Source organism: Mustela nivalis, assembly GCF_964662115.1.
Source record: "Mustela nivalis genome assembly, chromosome: 11".
Classification (NCBI taxonomy): Eukaryota; Metazoa; Chordata; class Mammalia; order Carnivora; family Mustelidae; genus Mustela; species Mustela nivalis.
In genome coordinates, this window is record NC_139030.1 from 49,550,386 (window position 1) to 49,567,636 (window position 17,251).

The following is a 17,251-nucleotide window of genomic DNA, read 5'->3' on the forward strand; positions in this document are numbered from 1 at the left end:
GGAGTGGCAGTCGTTATAACAAAGAGGGACATAGTCCCCATAGAAAACCTGGACAATATGAAGTTTTAAGTTGGAGAAACTTGCAAGGGGCACAAGGCAAAAAGAGTGGTTCTTTTGAGTGAGTTGACCAGCTCCATGGATACCTGTGTACAGCCTGATGAAGGAGGAAGTCTTTGATGTTTCCTTCTTAAGTGTTCGGAAGCAGGATTGGTGTGGCTCTACTGGTTTTTCAATATTGGAATACATCCATGTGGTTGGTAATAACTGCTGCCTGAACCCATCAGCTATCCTACCCTGCTCGCCTGGTCTCTTCTCCAGGGTGCTCCAACCTCCAACAAGCAACTAAAGAGTGGTTGCCTAAGAGGAAAGGATCATCAGCTCACTGCCCCGCTGACCATAGTGGCCAGTCAGTGCCCATGCCATGCTGTTTGTTAATTCCCCTGATTTTGACCTCTACTTGAAGCTTCTTGAAGCTTTGTTCAAGGGCAAACACTATTAGTTTGGCTGGCATTGAATTGGATGCTGGTGTACCAAATAGTTCTTACATCTCTCTTATCTGAATTATAAGAATGATTTCTCCCACTAGGAAATTTTTGATTGTGATGTGAGCTGGCATTGTGGCCTTCTGTGATCAGGATGGGATCTTCTGATGGGAGAATTACTATGGCCAAGTATCAGTTTTTAGTTTTTTAGGATTTGAACAATGAGTTTTTAGTTCTCTGATTTCTTTTTCCTTCTTTCTGATTTTTTTAAGGGGTGGGGGAGGGGCAAAGGGAGAGGGACAGAGAGAATCTTAAGCAGACTCCATGCCTAGTGCCAGCTGGACATGGGGCTTGATCTCATGACCCTGAGGTCATGATCTGAGCTGAAATCAACAGTCAGACTCTAAACTGACTGAGCCACCCAGGTGCTGCCCCTGCTTCTTTCTGATTTTTGATATGTAATCAATAAACCTATTAGTAGGAAGTGTCCAAGAGGGTTAAAAAAAAAAAAACTTCATTAAAAAAAAAAAAAGATTTTGGTTATTTATTTGACAGAGATCACAGGTAGGCAGAGAGGCAGGCGGGGGGTGGGGTGGGGTAGAGCAGTCTCCCTGCTGAGCAGAGCCCGATGGTGGGGCTCAATCCCAGGACCCTGAGATCATGTCCTGACAAGGCAGAGGCTTAACCCACTGAATCACCCAGGTGCCCCGAGACAACTTTATTTTTACTGGTGCTGTCAAAAAGGCATCTGGAAGGCAACTGTAATAATTCATTAAAACTAAATTTGGTAGGGGTACCTGGGTGGCTTAGGTGGTTGGTTAAGTGGTGAATTTGTGGTTTCACCTCAGGTCATGATCTTGGTTGTGGGATCAAGCCTCAGCAATGGGGCTCTGAGCTCAGTACAGAGTCTGCTTGAGATAGAGAGAGATAAATTAATAAATAAATCCTTTAAAAAAAATTCAGTTTGGTAATCATCTGTGGATTTCCAAAAGATAGATGATTCAGATTTTTCCCAGGGTATTTGTGTTTTTTCGATATTCCTTAGAAATAAGCTATTTTTCAGGGCTTTCTGAACAAAAGCAGACATGGCATACATAATAAATAAATTCACAAAAGTGCTTCTTCTGAAGTAATTTCTAAAATATTAATAAAACTTCATCAACAATATTGAATTTGGATAAATCTAATGAAGTTATTCGGTCTTTAGTCTTAGCTCATGGCTTCCAACTTGATTATCAAATATCAAATAACTATTCACAGCCAGAAGAAGATTTCATGCCACAAATTAACTCTGGTTTACAAATTGGAACTTCTGAGAAAGTTTATTCCTCAGTGTATTGAGAACCATAATAATGGGGCTCATTATATGTCATATGCCAAGAAAAACGAGACTTTTATATCTAGTAAAGTAATCCAAGTGAGGTTGTCCTTGTGTTGGAAGGAGGCAGTTTCAGGTTTTTGGTATCCGGACCAAGCCCAAAGTTCTCTCAGGATCTGATTGCTCCTCTCAAGTAACAATACAGTTACTTTTTGGATGGAAGACATGTTACAAGACAAGACATGACTATGAGACACGACATGGGCTTTATGTAAGATACCCCAAGAGATTCTGAAGCCTCAGAGACAATTCTGAAATACTTAAGGAAGCCCCCCAATTTCTAATCATTTGAAAACTTCTGTAAATAAGAGTGTGACCTGCCACAGGCATTGAATGAAATCAGGACACTTTTTGTGTTTATTACTAATGTCATCATTATCGTCACCATCATCACATTGGAGATGCATTTAAGTGATTTGAAAATACTTTTCACATGAATATCCTCAGTTGTTAGGTGGTATTCTGACGCCAGGACCTCTGCCTGTGCTGCCCCGCATTGCTGCAAAAGCAACATCTCCTTTTCTTCCTAGTGGTGCTTGTCAGTGGGTGTGAGCCTGTTCCTTTGTCTTTGGCAAATGTCAGGCTCCTCCGCTGCCCCCCTCCCCCCATTGCCACCCAGCTGCCAGTTCGATTTCAGTCTTTTAGTTCTCCAGGCATTTCTCCTTTCTCTTACTAGAAAAGGAATTCCAATAGAAATACCAGAAGCCACATTCTCAGTATTCCGTCAGCTTCTCTTTTTTTCCTTTCTCAGCCCTGAGAGAGGAGATGGGGCTGGGCTGCCTTGCATTTGGAACTTGATAGGCCGTGAAGTCTTTTCAGTAAAAGTGATGGCTCTTTCAGAATCCCCAGTTTAGTCCTGTGATGCCCTACAACCTGTTCTTAGACCCCCCTCTTTTGGGGGGCACTTTAGCATCTAGATAGCACATTTTCCAACACCTTTTTCCCAAGGTCTAAGTCAGTGATGAGCTTTGGGTTAAAAATTCCAAGTGTCTAGGGCTACTTGTATGTCAGAGGTCTGGGGCACTTCCTTTTGCAATCTGAAATAAATGAAAAACTGTCACCACAAGCTTTTTGTACATTTAGCCTATTAATAAATGTAATATAGAAAATTCCAGTATTATGCTGCGGCATAATTTCAGGACTTACAGAACACACCCAGTTCACATAAGAGGTGGTGTGATCTGATACTGTGTCACTAGTTTTAACTCTCATAATGGACATTTTTAATCCCTGCAGTATGTGCCTGGGACGTTAGTGCATTAGCTTCATTTGGAGATGAGCTCAAAAGTCGGCGATTTGAGGGCTTTTGTGTTAGGCCCCTTGCCACCTACAGAGATTTCTTCTGTGATTCTTCCCTGTTTTCCAAGGAAGTGTTCTTTTCTTTGCCCCTGAGTTTTGAAGCTGGGTTAGAGTTTATTTCACATTTATTTCAAAGAAGATTATCTTTTGCTTTCTTGGTAAAGAGAACTCGTTAATTTTAATAGGTGACATTATAAAACTGGTTACACTTGTTTCAGCTGGGGTTTTAGGGGTAGTAGTTCTTGTTTGTTCTTCGAAGCATTTCAGTTCTACAGATATTCTCACTATGCCTGTAATACTCTACATGGCTTCAGGTGTTGGAAACCTATGCGACATCTGTCATCTTAGACATGGCTCCCCAGTGAATGCCTCGGTGGTAATTAAGAATAAAATTGAGTAATCCTGACATGAAGTTTTGTGTCCTTCTACTATTCATCTGCCTCTGGTAGTCTTGACCTGGCCGTGGAGCCTCTGAGGCGTGCCGAAGCAGTTTACCCAGGGTTATTGTTTCTGATTGACGGGACATGCTGTTTGGTGACGGAATGACATCGTGATGCAGAGTTAGGGCAAGGAGGTCATTCAGCATGGGGGGATTTCAGACAGCCAGAGGGATCAGAGATGTCCAAGGGGGTCCAAGCTAAAAAGGGTTTTTTGAACTATTTTCAAAGTAGTATCTGTTGGTACAAGGCAACAAAGAATGAAAAGGAAAATAGGTAAAGGTAATGGGATGGGAGTTCATATTATAAAGTGGTGTTTTAGGGATTTATACAGTTTCCTTCACTACTATTCTGTTCTCAGGAAAAGCCTCAAGTCTACTTTCATTTTTCTTGTTTTCACTTTGGCTAGTGATGGATTTTAATTAGCCTTCATTTTCCTCCATAATGGAGAATATACTCTTACTCAGTAGTTAAAAGTAACAGTGATTTTATACTCATTCAGATGTTAAAGTACTTGTAGCCCAGGTGATAGGACGGGCGCTTGGACCCATGAATTCCTAGTTATGACTTCTTTACCTTTTATTTTCTTCTGCTTGACATCAGAACTCCTGCTCCCAGGGTGGCTTCAGACTCTTTAGCATATTCTCATCAATCTTGCATTCAAAATGAGGTCATGACATTCTGGGAATTTGAGGATGAATATCTTGTACTTTCGTTTCTACTGAGGCGAATCCTCAGGTGGTGCTTTCTCAGGGCTGAGGCAAGGACACAGAAGAGATAAATCAGGAAGGGCCTTTTATTTATACCCATGTGCCTTTCACCTTGTCATGTCCAAATTGGATTAATTTTTTCCTTTGGTTAGTCACAGTTCTTGGAAAGAAAGATACGGAGGCCAGTGTTGTTACATCTGGTCTTGAGGGAAAATTGGAAGCAAGAGTTTGATCCCAGGACTTTCTTGAGCTTTGTAACTAGGGAGTTGTGAGGTGGTGGGCCATCCAGAAAGTATGGTAGAACCCGATTCCCAACGCTGACATTTGCTGCAAGGGTATTCAGATTCAAGTAATGTGGAGAATTTTAGACCTGAGGGCACAGTGCTTTCAGAAATTATAATTTACTGAGAACCTGTTGGTATAGACTGTGATGGTCTTCCTCCCAGGGAAGGCGACAGGGTGAAGGAGGGTGAAGAGTGGATGTGAGCTTGGAGGGTCAGTGAAATATTTGGCACCAGTCTACCAAGATAGGATATTCTTTGTACCCCTTAAGCTGTACGATCTCTGAGAAAGACCCTTTATATATTGCGTTGTCCCACTCTCTCTCCCATGTTGTATTGTTTGTATGTCAATTTTACTGAACTATTTTGAACTGGAACTACTGTGAATATAAACACCCAGTCATGTAATGGCTTCTCAATGAATACTTATTAACTGAATGAATACTAAGTTAATGAATAAGTAGAAGAGGAGATACTTGTCATGTCTTAAGACTAATCTAAATTTAATTTTGGTTGTAAGTTTTGACAGCAGCTAGCTGGGGAAATGAATCTTTCCAAATACTTCATGGCAGTTACAGTTTGTCTTCTTGAGGGGTTGGATATAAGGCAGGTCTTAATTTATTCTGATGCAGCACTGTTCAGTAGAACTTTCTGCAGTGGTGGAAATGTGCTGTATCTACATTTCCAGTATGGTAACCACTGATCCCATGTAGCTTTTGGTCCCTTGAAATGTCGTGAGACTAAGAAACCGAATTCATTTCATTTTAGTTAATCTAAATACAAATTTAAGAAGCCATAGTGGACGAGTGGCTATTACACTGGAAAGCACAGTTTTGAAGGGAAGAATTTACAAATATTTTCATTCAGCTATTTTGTAAAGCATTGAAATAATTTTATATATTAATATCAATTTTATTAATTTATCACAGAATAAATAGTATTTGTATTAATATTAATAAATATTAATATTTGTATTAATATTAATATTTATTAATATGACTAAATCAAATGCAATACCATGGGGCTGTGAATCTAAGCAGTGCTGTGCATCTTCTGTAAAATTAATCCTTGTGTAGATTTAAAAAAAAAAAAGAACTTTAAATGCTTTTGGATTTTCTGTACTGTGAAGATGCCTGTTCTGAATTCCTACTTTTTATTGTATGCCTAGAATCTGTGCTACCTCCAGAGAGGGTGCTTATTTAGATATGAGCCTCAGCACATTCTTGTATAGCTGGTCAAAGGTTTTTGTCATAGTGCACTCAAAAAATGCTGGTAAAGGCAATTACAAATGTTTATTTTCCATGTGGCAGATTTTAATGATTGCCAGATATGGGGAGTTTGTGACCAGATGTGTGAAGACCGAATTGGCCATCACCAGTGCCATTGTGCAGAAGGGTATGTCTTGGAGCATCATCGGAATTGCAAAGCTAATACTTCCTGTAAGTAAATTAAGGACACTTGCCATACCACTGAACAGGAAACTTAAATGATGAATATCCTCCTTCCATAACAGATGACAAAAGAAATATCAGCATTTATGTGGATAGTAGGGTTTTATCATCACAGATTAGGAGTGGACCCTGCTGCCAGAAGAAAGGGTCCACATTAATTTTGTATTTTGATTATTAGGACCAATTTATGGATTAATCATGACCATTTGTCATTTTTTAAAAAAAATATTGTTGCTTGTTCACTTTGTTTCTGAGCTTTTGTGTCAGCTGCCACATTTAATTGTGGAATATATTTCTTTTGCCGATTTTAGATGACTTGGACATTTACATTTTAATTAATTTACCACAAACATGGGTGACAAGTATCTATAGAAATAATTTTGGCATTGTTTATGAAAAATTTAGGATTGATTCAAAATAGACCTCTGAAATTTGGGTTGGAATTTTGAGGAATGCCTTCATTCTGGGTGTTTTGTTGGAAATAGTCTAAATACTGTAGTACCAGAAAGTCATGGGGAAAATTTGTTAAAAACTGATATTCCCCTCCCCACCCCCTTATTTTGCCATACATTTCTGGATAAGATGATCTTTGTTCCTTTTTTCCAGTTTTTTTCCCTTTTTTTTCTTCTTCCTTTTTTCCTCACACATGATCTTGAAGTTCCTTTGGTGGCCTTCTGAAATTTATCTGCTCATAGAATTGATGAATGGCCCATTTCCAGGTTATTTTTGTGTAGAAATACCTGATTTACTGTCTATTAACTTTTTGGTACAAGTGATTTTTAACAAGTAAATGTATTTACTTTTGAAAGGATAATAAATTCAAATGTTCAAAAATTATAAATTACAAAAATATCTTTCTCCATCTCTGTTCCTCTCTGACCAGTTGTCTCTACTTCCCCTCTCCCATGATTAACCATTGTTTATTTTAATTCTAGAGACTGTTACATTCATAAATAAGAATGTACAAATACAGGTATCTAAGTCTATTTTTTGTTTTTGTTTTAGTTTCTCCCCCCCCCCCCCCCAAGTTTTTCATTTAATTTTCAGTTAGTTAACATACAGTGTAATATTAGTTTTAGGAGTCTAATTCTGTTTTTTGGATTATGGGAGTATACTACACATGCAGTTCTATATTTTGCTATCAGTGTGTATCCACATAGAGACCTCTTCCTCATTCTTTTTTTTTCCTGATGGCATAAAATTCCTTTTTTTTTTTGATGTACATTATTTATTTAACTAGACCCTACTGATGGGCTTTTGTATCATTTTATTTTTATCCTTTGCTATTGCAAATAAGACTGCAATGAAAACCTTGATATTCCTGCATCATTTTACATGCTTGTGAGTATGTAGGTAAAGCTTATTTGGATCCATCATTGCCATATTTTCACACAGTGATTTTCCCAGAAATCCATAAAATACGTTCTGTGCTTTATACAGTCTGAAGTTCCTGGGTTAGATGCCCATATCATAGAGGATTTTTGAAAATAACTGATGTATTCCTCTTTGTGTCACTGAAAGTATGTTGGACTAGCAGTCAGAGAACTTGAGTTCTTGGTAGACTGTTCAAACTTAACTGTGATTCTGGACACTTCATCAAGCATCTTCGTGCCTCTCTGTGCCCATCTGTAAAATGGGTAGAATGACATCTATATGCCTGCCTCAGAAGTTCATTTTAGGGACGCCTGGGTGGCTCAGTTGGTTGAGCGGCTGCCTTCGGCTCAGGTCATGATCCCAGCGTCCTGGGATCGAGTCCCACATCGGGTTCCTTGCTTGGCGGGGAGCCTGCTTCTCCCTCTGCCTCTGCCTGCCACTCTGTCTGCCTGTGCTTGCTCTCGCTTCTCTCTCTATGACAAATAAATAAATAAAATCTTAAAAAAAAAAAAAGAAGTTCATTTTAAAATCAAGTAAGATAACATAGAAGAAGCATTTGAAAAGGCAGGAATGTATCCGTTGTAAGTTTGCCTGAAAGGGTGATACGCGTACGTTTGTTCTCTTGAAGGAGTGATAATGCCTTCCTTCTTCACATTTAGCTGAGCAGGCCTCCGTTATCTTCTCCAATGGTCGGGATTTGCTAGTTGGTGATATTCATGGAAGGACCTTTGCGATGCTGATGCAGTCTCAAAATCACGGAGTGGCTGTGGGTGTGGATTTTCACTATCATCTACACAGAGTCTTTTGGACTGACATTGTGCAAAATAAGGTAATTAGAAATTTCAGGAGTATAGCTTGGGAGCTGATAGAACCTGTGCAAAATAAGGTAATTAGAAATTTCAGGAGTATAGCTTGGGAGCTGATAGAACCCCAAGAACAAAGTGTTGATAGCTTTTCATTTTTGGGGGGAGTGGAAAGGAAAGTTCTTTTGTTTTCTAACAAAAAAGGCCCTTGAGATATTTTATGTTAATCAGCACCTTTTCCATGCTATACTGTTACATGTGACCTATTAAACAAAGCAGTCTCTTATAGGGATTAGCCTTGAGCAACTTTTAATTTTATTCGAAATGGAGTCCAAAAGCCTAATTAAAAGAAAGAGTAGACATTCTTTCAAAACGGGATAGACATTTGGTAGTAATTTTTGAAACTTGATCATTTAAAATGTAAAAAGTGCTCTGCTTCCTTGGATGATAAAAATCAGATTTTACCTGCATCTTCTAAATGGAACTGTAATTGAAGATTGGGTAACAAATATTGATGGCATTTTGTTTAACAGCCATGTTTCAATACGCTGTCTTATTTGGAAAGTATGATAGATTTAATTGTAACTTGGAGTGATGCAACAGAGATTTTTAAAACATAAATTTTAGAGAACTGTAAAGGGTTATGACATTTTATTTCTTCCTCTTACATTTCCTTGTACTGTTAGTAAAATTTTAATTCAAATAAGTGGTAACTTGCATAGAATTTATAAAAGTTGCACATTTGGATTATTAACAATTCTGACTTGATTACAGCTAAAAATCAAAACAAACCATCATCACTTCCACAAAAAAATCCATTTTCTTTAATTAAACTTTCAATAGCTACCAAGAATTAGAAATGCAATATTAAAAAAATCCAACCTTTTTTTGTTTTCAAAGATTTTATTTTATTTATTTATTTATTTGACAGAGAGAGATCACAAGTCTGCAGAGAGGCAGGCAGAGAGAGAGAGAGGAGGAAGCAGGCTCCCTGCCGAGCAGAGAGCCCGATGCGGGACTCGATCCCAGGACCCTGAGATGACCCGAGCCGAAGGCAGCGGCTTAACCCACTGAGCCACCCAGGCGCCCAAAATCCAACCTTTTATAGTTGCCTTGCATATTACTTTTAAAGAAACTGTTTTGGGTTACCCGGGTGGCTCAGTGGGTTAAAGCCTCTGCCTTCGGCCCAGGTCATGATCCCAGGGTCCTGGGATCAAGCCCCGCATTGGGCTTTCCACTTGGCTGGGAGCCTGCTTCCCTTCCTCTCTCTCCGCCTGTCTCTGTGCCTACTTTTAAATAAGTAAAATCTTTTGGGGTGCCTGGGTGGCTCAGTGGGTTAAGCTTCTGCCTTTGGCTCAGGTCATGATCCCGGGGTCCTGGGATTGAGCCCTGCATCAGGCTCTCTGCTCAGCGGGGAGTCTGCTTCCTCCCTCCCTCTCTGTCTGCCTCTCTGCCTACTTGTAATCTCTGTCAAATAAATATATAAAATCTTAAAAAAAAAATTAAACTCTTTATCCCCCCCAGTAGCCCAGGATGTAAAATAGTTTTATTTATTTATTTATTTAGTCTAGATGACTGATTGGTACAACATAAATAGCTGTACTGAATGAATATAGGAAAACAATGCCACAGTTAATGTTTAAGAAGTGTAATTTTGGGTTTTCTTTCAGGTTTTTTCAGTTAACATTGATGGCTTAGACATCCAAGAAGTTCTTTCTATTGATGATCCAGAGAATCTAGCTGTGGACTGGATTAATAATAAACTTTACTTGGTAGAGACCAAGGTCAGCCGCATAGATATGGCCAATTTGGATGGAAGCCATCGGATTGTCCTTATAACTGGAAACTTGGGGCATCCTAGGGGAATTGCTGTGGACCCAACTGTTGGGTAAGTGATGTGAAAACATACTGATTTTAGTATATTTGAAGCTTTGTCTCTTCCTATAGGTAAAACATCCATTGGATTAATTAAAGGTTGGTTCTGATTTCTTGTAGGGTCTATACTCTCAAACCCATGATTATTTTATATCTCCATTCATAAAAGCTTTCAGTGAGTACATCTATTGGTGTACTAAGCATACATGATTTTTTGGGGTATGGATTTTATTTTTGGTGTTTGCCACATTTGCCTGGCCAGGAGACTAGACTCTGCGTTCTGACTCAACCTAGTCATATGGTTACAATTAAATGTTACTTTTGATTCACCATTATCAAGAAGATCATTCTACCATGATTTAGCTGCATTTTTTTTTTTAAAGAGGGGAAAGAAGATGGGAGCTATCCCTTTTATCACTTCCTGTTACAAACTGGGATTGAGATGATAGTGAGAATACCTCATTACCTCAGTGTGAATCACCACATCAGAATTGATAATGGTCAGTCATCTCCAGGTGTAAATTCAGATTTTCCTAATGTCCACATTTGAGTGCAGTTACAGGAGACTTAGTTCTTTCCTAGATTTTCAAAGTTGGTTCTTAAGAGTGTTTATGTGAACTTCAGGCTACTGAAGGGTTGGTGAATGGTGCTTATTCATTTCACCTTCATGATATCTTGCTGTCTTTCCTTGAAAATAATGGATATGTTCTCTAGACTATGTCTTACAATGGGGAATTAAGGAGGGAAATGATTTGATAGCTTATTTTAAAATTCATTTGTAAAATTTCCTGGATATAAAAAAGGGAATGAATGGCAGAGCCAGGGGTCAGGGGAGAAAGTTAAGAAGATGGTTATGAATTTTGAGGTTGCACTATTAGTGCAAAAAATTTTAATAGTTGCCACTTGGAGTTGTTGTCTCTCCTGATTGGCCCTCATAGTTTCTGATTTTTTTTCTTTGCTGTTCTATACTGCCATGTTCTCTAATCAGCTAGAGGAAATTTCCATTGATCCAAACATGCAACCTAAAAAGCAACATTTTCCAGATAAACTTGTAAAATAACTGACTTTCATCATTTGTTTGTCTTTTTTGTAGTTATTTATTTTTCTCAGATTGGGGGAGCCTTTCTGGGGAACCTAGGTTGGAAAGGGCTTTCATGGATGGCACCAACCGTAAAGACTTGGTAAAAACAAAACTGGGATGGCCTGCTGGGATAACTCTGGATATGGTATCAAAGCGTGTTTACTGGGTTGACTCCCGTTTTGATTACATTGAGACTGTAACCTATGATGGAATTCAAAGGTAAGAAGTACTTTTTAATATTAAGCTTTATAAGTTTGGGGGAAAGTACATAAAATTTATGGAGAGGGACACAGAGGGACCAGAATTAAAATACTGCTTTGTTGATTGACATTACATCTTGAATGACTTTCGTGTTGACATTTGTGTTAAGTGACATTTTTTAGGGGGGTTGTTGTTAACTTTCTTCAGGTCCATAATAGCATTCATTAAATATTACCTAGAGCATTTGTTCTTTGATTTCTCCTCCCTAACTTCTCCCCAACTCCCAGATAAAGCACGTTCTTTTCATTAACTCCTGAGTCCATTTATTTCTCTGGGTCCCTTATGGTTTATCTTCAAAGATCACTTTATCTTTTAGCTTACTAATTTTCTCCCAGTGAATAAATGTTTTATTATTATTATTATTATTTTTAAAAGATTTTATATGTTTATTTGGCAGACAGAGATTACAAGTAGGCAGAGAGGCAGGCAGAGAGAGAGGTGGAAGCAGGCTCCCCGCTGAGCAGAGAGCCCAATGTGGGGCTTGATCCCAGGGCCCTGAGACCATGACCTGAGCTAAAGACAGAAGTTTAACCCACTGAGCCACCCAGCTGCCCCAATAAGTTTTATTATTTATTTAACATTAGCTGGTGGGAATTAATCGGTCTTTACGTATTTACAGTTTCAAAGAGGGGGTGCCTGGGTGGCTCAGTGGGTTAAGCCGCTGCCTTCGGCTCAGGTCATGATCTCAGGGTCCTGGGATCGAGTCCCGCATCAGGCTCTCTGCTCAGCGGGGAGCCTGCTTCCCTCTCTTTCTCTGCCTGCCTCTCTGCCTACTTGTTATCTCTCTCTCTCAAATAAATAAATAAAATCTTTAAAAAAAATTTCAAAGAGAAATTCTGACTTTTATCTTTACCTGATATACTTCAAAGATACTTAGAATATTTGAACATGGGGTGCCTGGGTGGCTCAGTGGGTTAAGCCGCTGCCTTCGGCTCAGGTCATGATCTCAGGGTCCTGGGATCAGAGTCCCGAATCGGGCTCTCTGCTCAGCAGGGAGCCTGCTTTCTCCTCTCTCTCTCTGCCTGCCTCTCTGCCTACTTGTGATGTCTTTCTGTCAAAAAAATAAATAAAAAATCTTAAAAAAAAAAGAATATTTGAACATAAAATATGGCATACTTTTTATTTCATTTTCTTAGTCTGATGAGAGTTAACTGTAAATTAAATTGTTAACTATTTTAGTATCTCTGCTTCTGATATTTTCAAAAGTTGGTTAAAACATGGTTTTTAAGTTTGTCTATATTACTCTTTGTGGATTTAGAAAACAAGCTGGCCAATTTAGTTTTTCCAAATGACTTGAATTTCTTGTTTTCTCAAGTAAGGAATATTATAGTTTTGCTTTCTCCTCTATCTCTATTTTGTAAGGATGGTATCACAGTCTGCCACTGGATTTCATATTCTTAGAACAATTTCTACTTGGTTAAATGAAGTAATTGGGTATTAAGACTACCACTTCTCATCATTCAAACTGGTTCCCATAATGAGACTGTGAAAAAATTTATTGAGAAAATACCAACCCAATAAGTCATACAAAAACAAAGAGAAATTTCCCAATTTTTTTTCTCTTCCACAGATATTTTACATTATTTTAGATAGTATAAATGTTCTTATTCTAAGGTTAAAGTAAAACATAGAAACCTAACAGTCAACGGAATTTTAGAAATATTTGAGCGCTTTGCTGGTGTGAAGAAACATCAAAGAGCTATTAAAGCTCATGAGTACAGCTGAAATCATAAAGTCACTGCCTATTGGCTTTGCCAGCAGGTGGCATTCAGGGTTCTGGAATTTGCTAACTGAAAAGGAGAAACCATTCTCTAATCTTAATGTACCATGTCATTATTAAGTGTTTTAAAGTGTGGGCTAACTTTGCACCTTAGGTTCCTCCCCCCCCCCCCCCGACTCTTCATGTTTTTGATGTGTTTCCCAGCCTTAGTATCTTCAGTTCTGTTCTTAGAGGCCTGTTGTGCTTTTTAGTTTTCAGAGGTGTTCAGATTTTTCTTTAGGGTCTTTGTTTTTGCAAAGAGGAAAAAAAGAGTTTTCCCTCATGAATCGTCCTTGACCTTGCTTTCTTTACGTGGCTAACTGAATTTTTATCTATGTAGAAGTAGTTACGGAGACCGTGTTGATTTTTCTTTCCCTTGCTTGGCACCTTTTACTTTTTCTTCTGCCAAAGCAGCATTGTTCACCCGTACCTCCACTGGAAGTAGGATGCGTGGACGGTTTTACCAAGCACAGGGGAGCAGTGGTAGCAGTATTTCTCAGTTTCCCAAAGTGACATCAGGAATAGGTCCGTGTGTTTGCTCTGGGTTCAACTCTTCTGCTCACTCTCCTGCTTCCTGATGCTAAGAAATGGTTAATGGTACAGTGTGAGATACGTTGAAGTTACCTGCTACGACATTTACATTCCCTTGTTACCCTCTTTCATCTGTGGATTACAAAATGATATTTCACAGCTTAGCCATTGCTCGCTTGCTTGCTCTTTCTTTCTTTCTTTCTTTCTTTCTTTCTTTCTTTCTTTCTTTCTTTCTTTCTTTCTTTCTTTCTTTCTTTCTTTTTCTTTTGGTGGGGTAACCTTACTAGAATGAGAAGCATGTAAAGAACAGTCATTTTTCAAAAAAATCTGGAACAAACTAGGACTGGGACTGAATTTTATTTTCAAGGGCTTTTCCCAAGAGACCACATGAAAATCTTTCTATCAAATGGAGGTCGAAATATACCCACATCTTAAAATGTATTTTTCTGTATATCCTGGTAACAATAAATTACTTAGCCTTTTAGGCATTTACTTGAATTAATTCCACCTTTAATCAGAATGGAGGAAAACAAAAAGTTTGTGATACACATCTTTTGTAACAGGAAGACAGTAGTCCAAGGAGGCTCACTCGTTCCTCATGCCTTCGGAATAAGTTTGTTTGAAGGTCATATATTCTATACTGATTGGACAAAGATGGCTGTAATGAAGGCAAACAAGTTCACCGAGACCAGTCCACAAGAGTACCACCAGACTTTTCTGAGGCCCTTTGGAGTGACTGTTTACCATTCCCTCAGACAGCCCTACGGTATGGTATACCCAGGACAATGGAAACCCTGCTTAGTATTGACCTTGGTAGAAAGGTTTTCTCAGTTCTGTGGATGTTAATGATGAGTGATCTCATGAGATCTGGGTGGCATTTTCAAATACATGATGGGTTATCCAGAGAGTTAACCTCTGTGAAATTGGCTGCATAGATCATGGGGCCTTCTGAAAAAAATTGATGTATTTCAGAGTTACAATGCCAAATCTACAGGAAACTTAGAGATGTATTTTACATATATTTATTGGCACCTGCAGTATGCCAGGTTCTGTCTAACTGCTGGGGATGGACAGCACATGAACCGAACCAAAATATATTATACCTTAATTTTACTGGGAGAAATATTGTATTCAATAGGTTAATATTTAGGTTAAGGAAACTGAGGCCTAGAAGCAGAAACTAACATGCCTAAGTATTTAAGGTAGTGTCAGAGCCAATTTCTTCCTCCTCTTCTCTGTTGAATATGTATGAAACCTGTTACTTCACTTGCATCGGGACTGTCATAGCCGTCGGTGTTTGACGTCTCATAGGCTGGTGACTTATCAAAGTAAAGAAATACTTTGATTTAGACACCATTTAGTCTTCTATTATTTTATAGCAAGTCCTGTTTGTGTTTCAAGGTTTTAAATTGACAGGACTATTGCAACTGTATAGAACTCTTTTCTGTATTTGCTCATGCATCAAAACAAACAAACAAAAAAGAAATATAAACTGTATGGATAGAAAGTTCAGCTTCATTAAAGAGTAATTCAGGGAAAGGCGGATTTTACTTTAAAACTCCCATATTGAGTGGTGGGGTCTGACTTTAGAATGGAGAAAGACCATAAATTAATTAGGTTGGTATATATATATTTTTAAACAGAAACCAACCACTAGAGCTGATACACTGAACAATACTCATCTCAGTGTAGTCATCCTGAGATAAAATGTTCTTCAGCTGAAAATACGTACTACACCTGAAAACGTTTTGGTAGTCTCTATTTGGATTAATCAGTTCATGAGCTACTAATTCCTGTTTGCCCTTGACCAAAAATACTACCCAATTTTATCATCCAAATTATTTGTTTGTTGTTTCCCCAAATCAGTCCACCTGAGAAAGTAAAGAGACTTGTTTTGTTTTCTTTTATTACTGTTGTTGTTATTATTATATTGTAAAGAGACAATTTTAAAGAATAAGTCAAGGGCTAAGAAGACAGTTTTCAAAGCAGATAAGACTTTGTTGGCTGAGACAGGCTTTGTGTACAATGAGCTTTTTGAGTCCCGCTTTGAGAATGTGTTTTAGAAGTATAAATTGGTTTATATTGCAGGCTTGTAGGGTTTTGGATTTAGATCTGGATTTGAGTTCTGGTTTAGCTGCTGAATAATATTGGACAAGTTGTGTTACCTTCTGAAACTTTGGTTTCCTCTTTTATAAAGTTGGGATAATAATACTTTGCTCTTAGAGTCATTGGTTGTAAGTTACTTTACTTAAAAAGCACGCATCCAGTGAGTTACAGCTACTTACTCTATCTCATGAATGTCCAAATAACACTCAAGGTTTTTTTGGGGGGAGGCAGTTGTTTTTAACCACTGAGGCTAGCAGATGTGATTACCGTGGGGAGAAGAACTCCCCGAGTTACACAGCTGCGGGAATCCTGTGTGTTGCCACGACCAGTTTGAGGGTAGGTGGGAGAGCTTAAATGGGGTGTTTATAGCAGCAGCCAGCAGGAGCGTTAGAGTTCCATTGTTTTGTTTCATGTACCTGGCTCAAAGTGGTTTCAAGTATCTTGGGTAATCATAACATTTCTAATTGAGATTTAACCCTGTGTATTTTTTCCTCTAGCTAGCAATCCATGCAGAGATAACAATGGGGGCTGTGAACACATCTGTGTCCTCAGCCACAGAACAGATAATGACGGTTTGGGTTACCGCTGCAGGTGCAACCTCGGCTTCAGCCTGGATGTGAATAACCGCCACTGCGTTGGTAAGAAATCCCTTCGGGGCTGTGTCTCTGGTAGGCAGCAGAGCGGTATGTGCAGCTTTTGGACTGGGTCGCCTTCCTGTCCTACTCCTTCATGGTGAATAACCATTTGGTAGCTGACAGCGTCTTCCTCTGTGGGGGCACCATTCCCTTGACACACAGGGTTCGAAGATGTAAATTTCTGTTCTTTGGGCCTTTCCTTTAATTGTACATTTAGGATTTCCTTGGGACCCCCTTTCCCCTTTTCTCCTTCCGGAAATATTTGTCTCCTTTCAAAATTATGCTTTTGAAATTCCATACAATTTAATTTTGAGTTTTCTCTGCTACGTATACCTTTTCCGCTTTAGACGTTAGCCGTCCCTTTATTGGGAAGTACTTCCTGTCCCTTCTGTTACCCTCTCCTAGTCAACTGCTTCTGCCCCTCCTGGGACGTGGTTGCACCTCCATCCCGCTTGGCTTTACTGCTGTGTGCAAAGTTTGAACTTACTGTTGGGGTGGCCCATTTCCTCCTCCAGTTTTTCACTTTTCAGCTCAGATTTTCTCTTTTGATATCTGCCTCTGTCTCCAGGATTCAGTTATTCCCTCACGCACTTCTTGTCCTCCTCTTGCGTTGCCTACACCTCTGCTCGGGAGTGGGCTGTTGCCGTGCCTCTGCTGATGACGAAGTGCACACTCCTGCAATATTTGGTTTTCTTTTCTTCCCTTTGAAAACTCTCCTTTTTAATGCCTTTGAAAACTTCTTGCTCCCCAGATGGTACTGCTTTGGGCTTGGTAATGTAAGTTCTCTA

General features: G+C 39.0%; 1 protein-coding gene across 1 annotated transcript in view; it reads left to right on the forward strand.

The window, feature by feature from the left end:
* The window catches only part of LRP2 (LDL receptor related protein 2), a 197,737-nt gene that overhangs the window by 66,187 nt on the left and 114,299 nt on the right, over nucleotides 1-17,251 (forward strand). Inside the window, exons 10-15 of the mRNA XM_082689243.1 lie at nucleotides 5,898-6,026; nucleotides 8,072-8,241; nucleotides 9,886-10,103; nucleotides 11,184-11,390; nucleotides 14,286-14,488; nucleotides 16,326-16,466. Of these exons, the coding sequence (XP_082545369.1) occupies nucleotides 5,898-6,026; nucleotides 8,072-8,241; nucleotides 9,886-10,103; nucleotides 11,184-11,390; nucleotides 14,286-14,488; nucleotides 16,326-16,466 (1,068 nt within the window). The remainder of the gene's footprint in view (nucleotides 1-5,897; nucleotides 6,027-8,071; nucleotides 8,242-9,885; nucleotides 10,104-11,183; nucleotides 11,391-14,285; nucleotides 14,489-16,325; nucleotides 16,467-17,251) is intronic.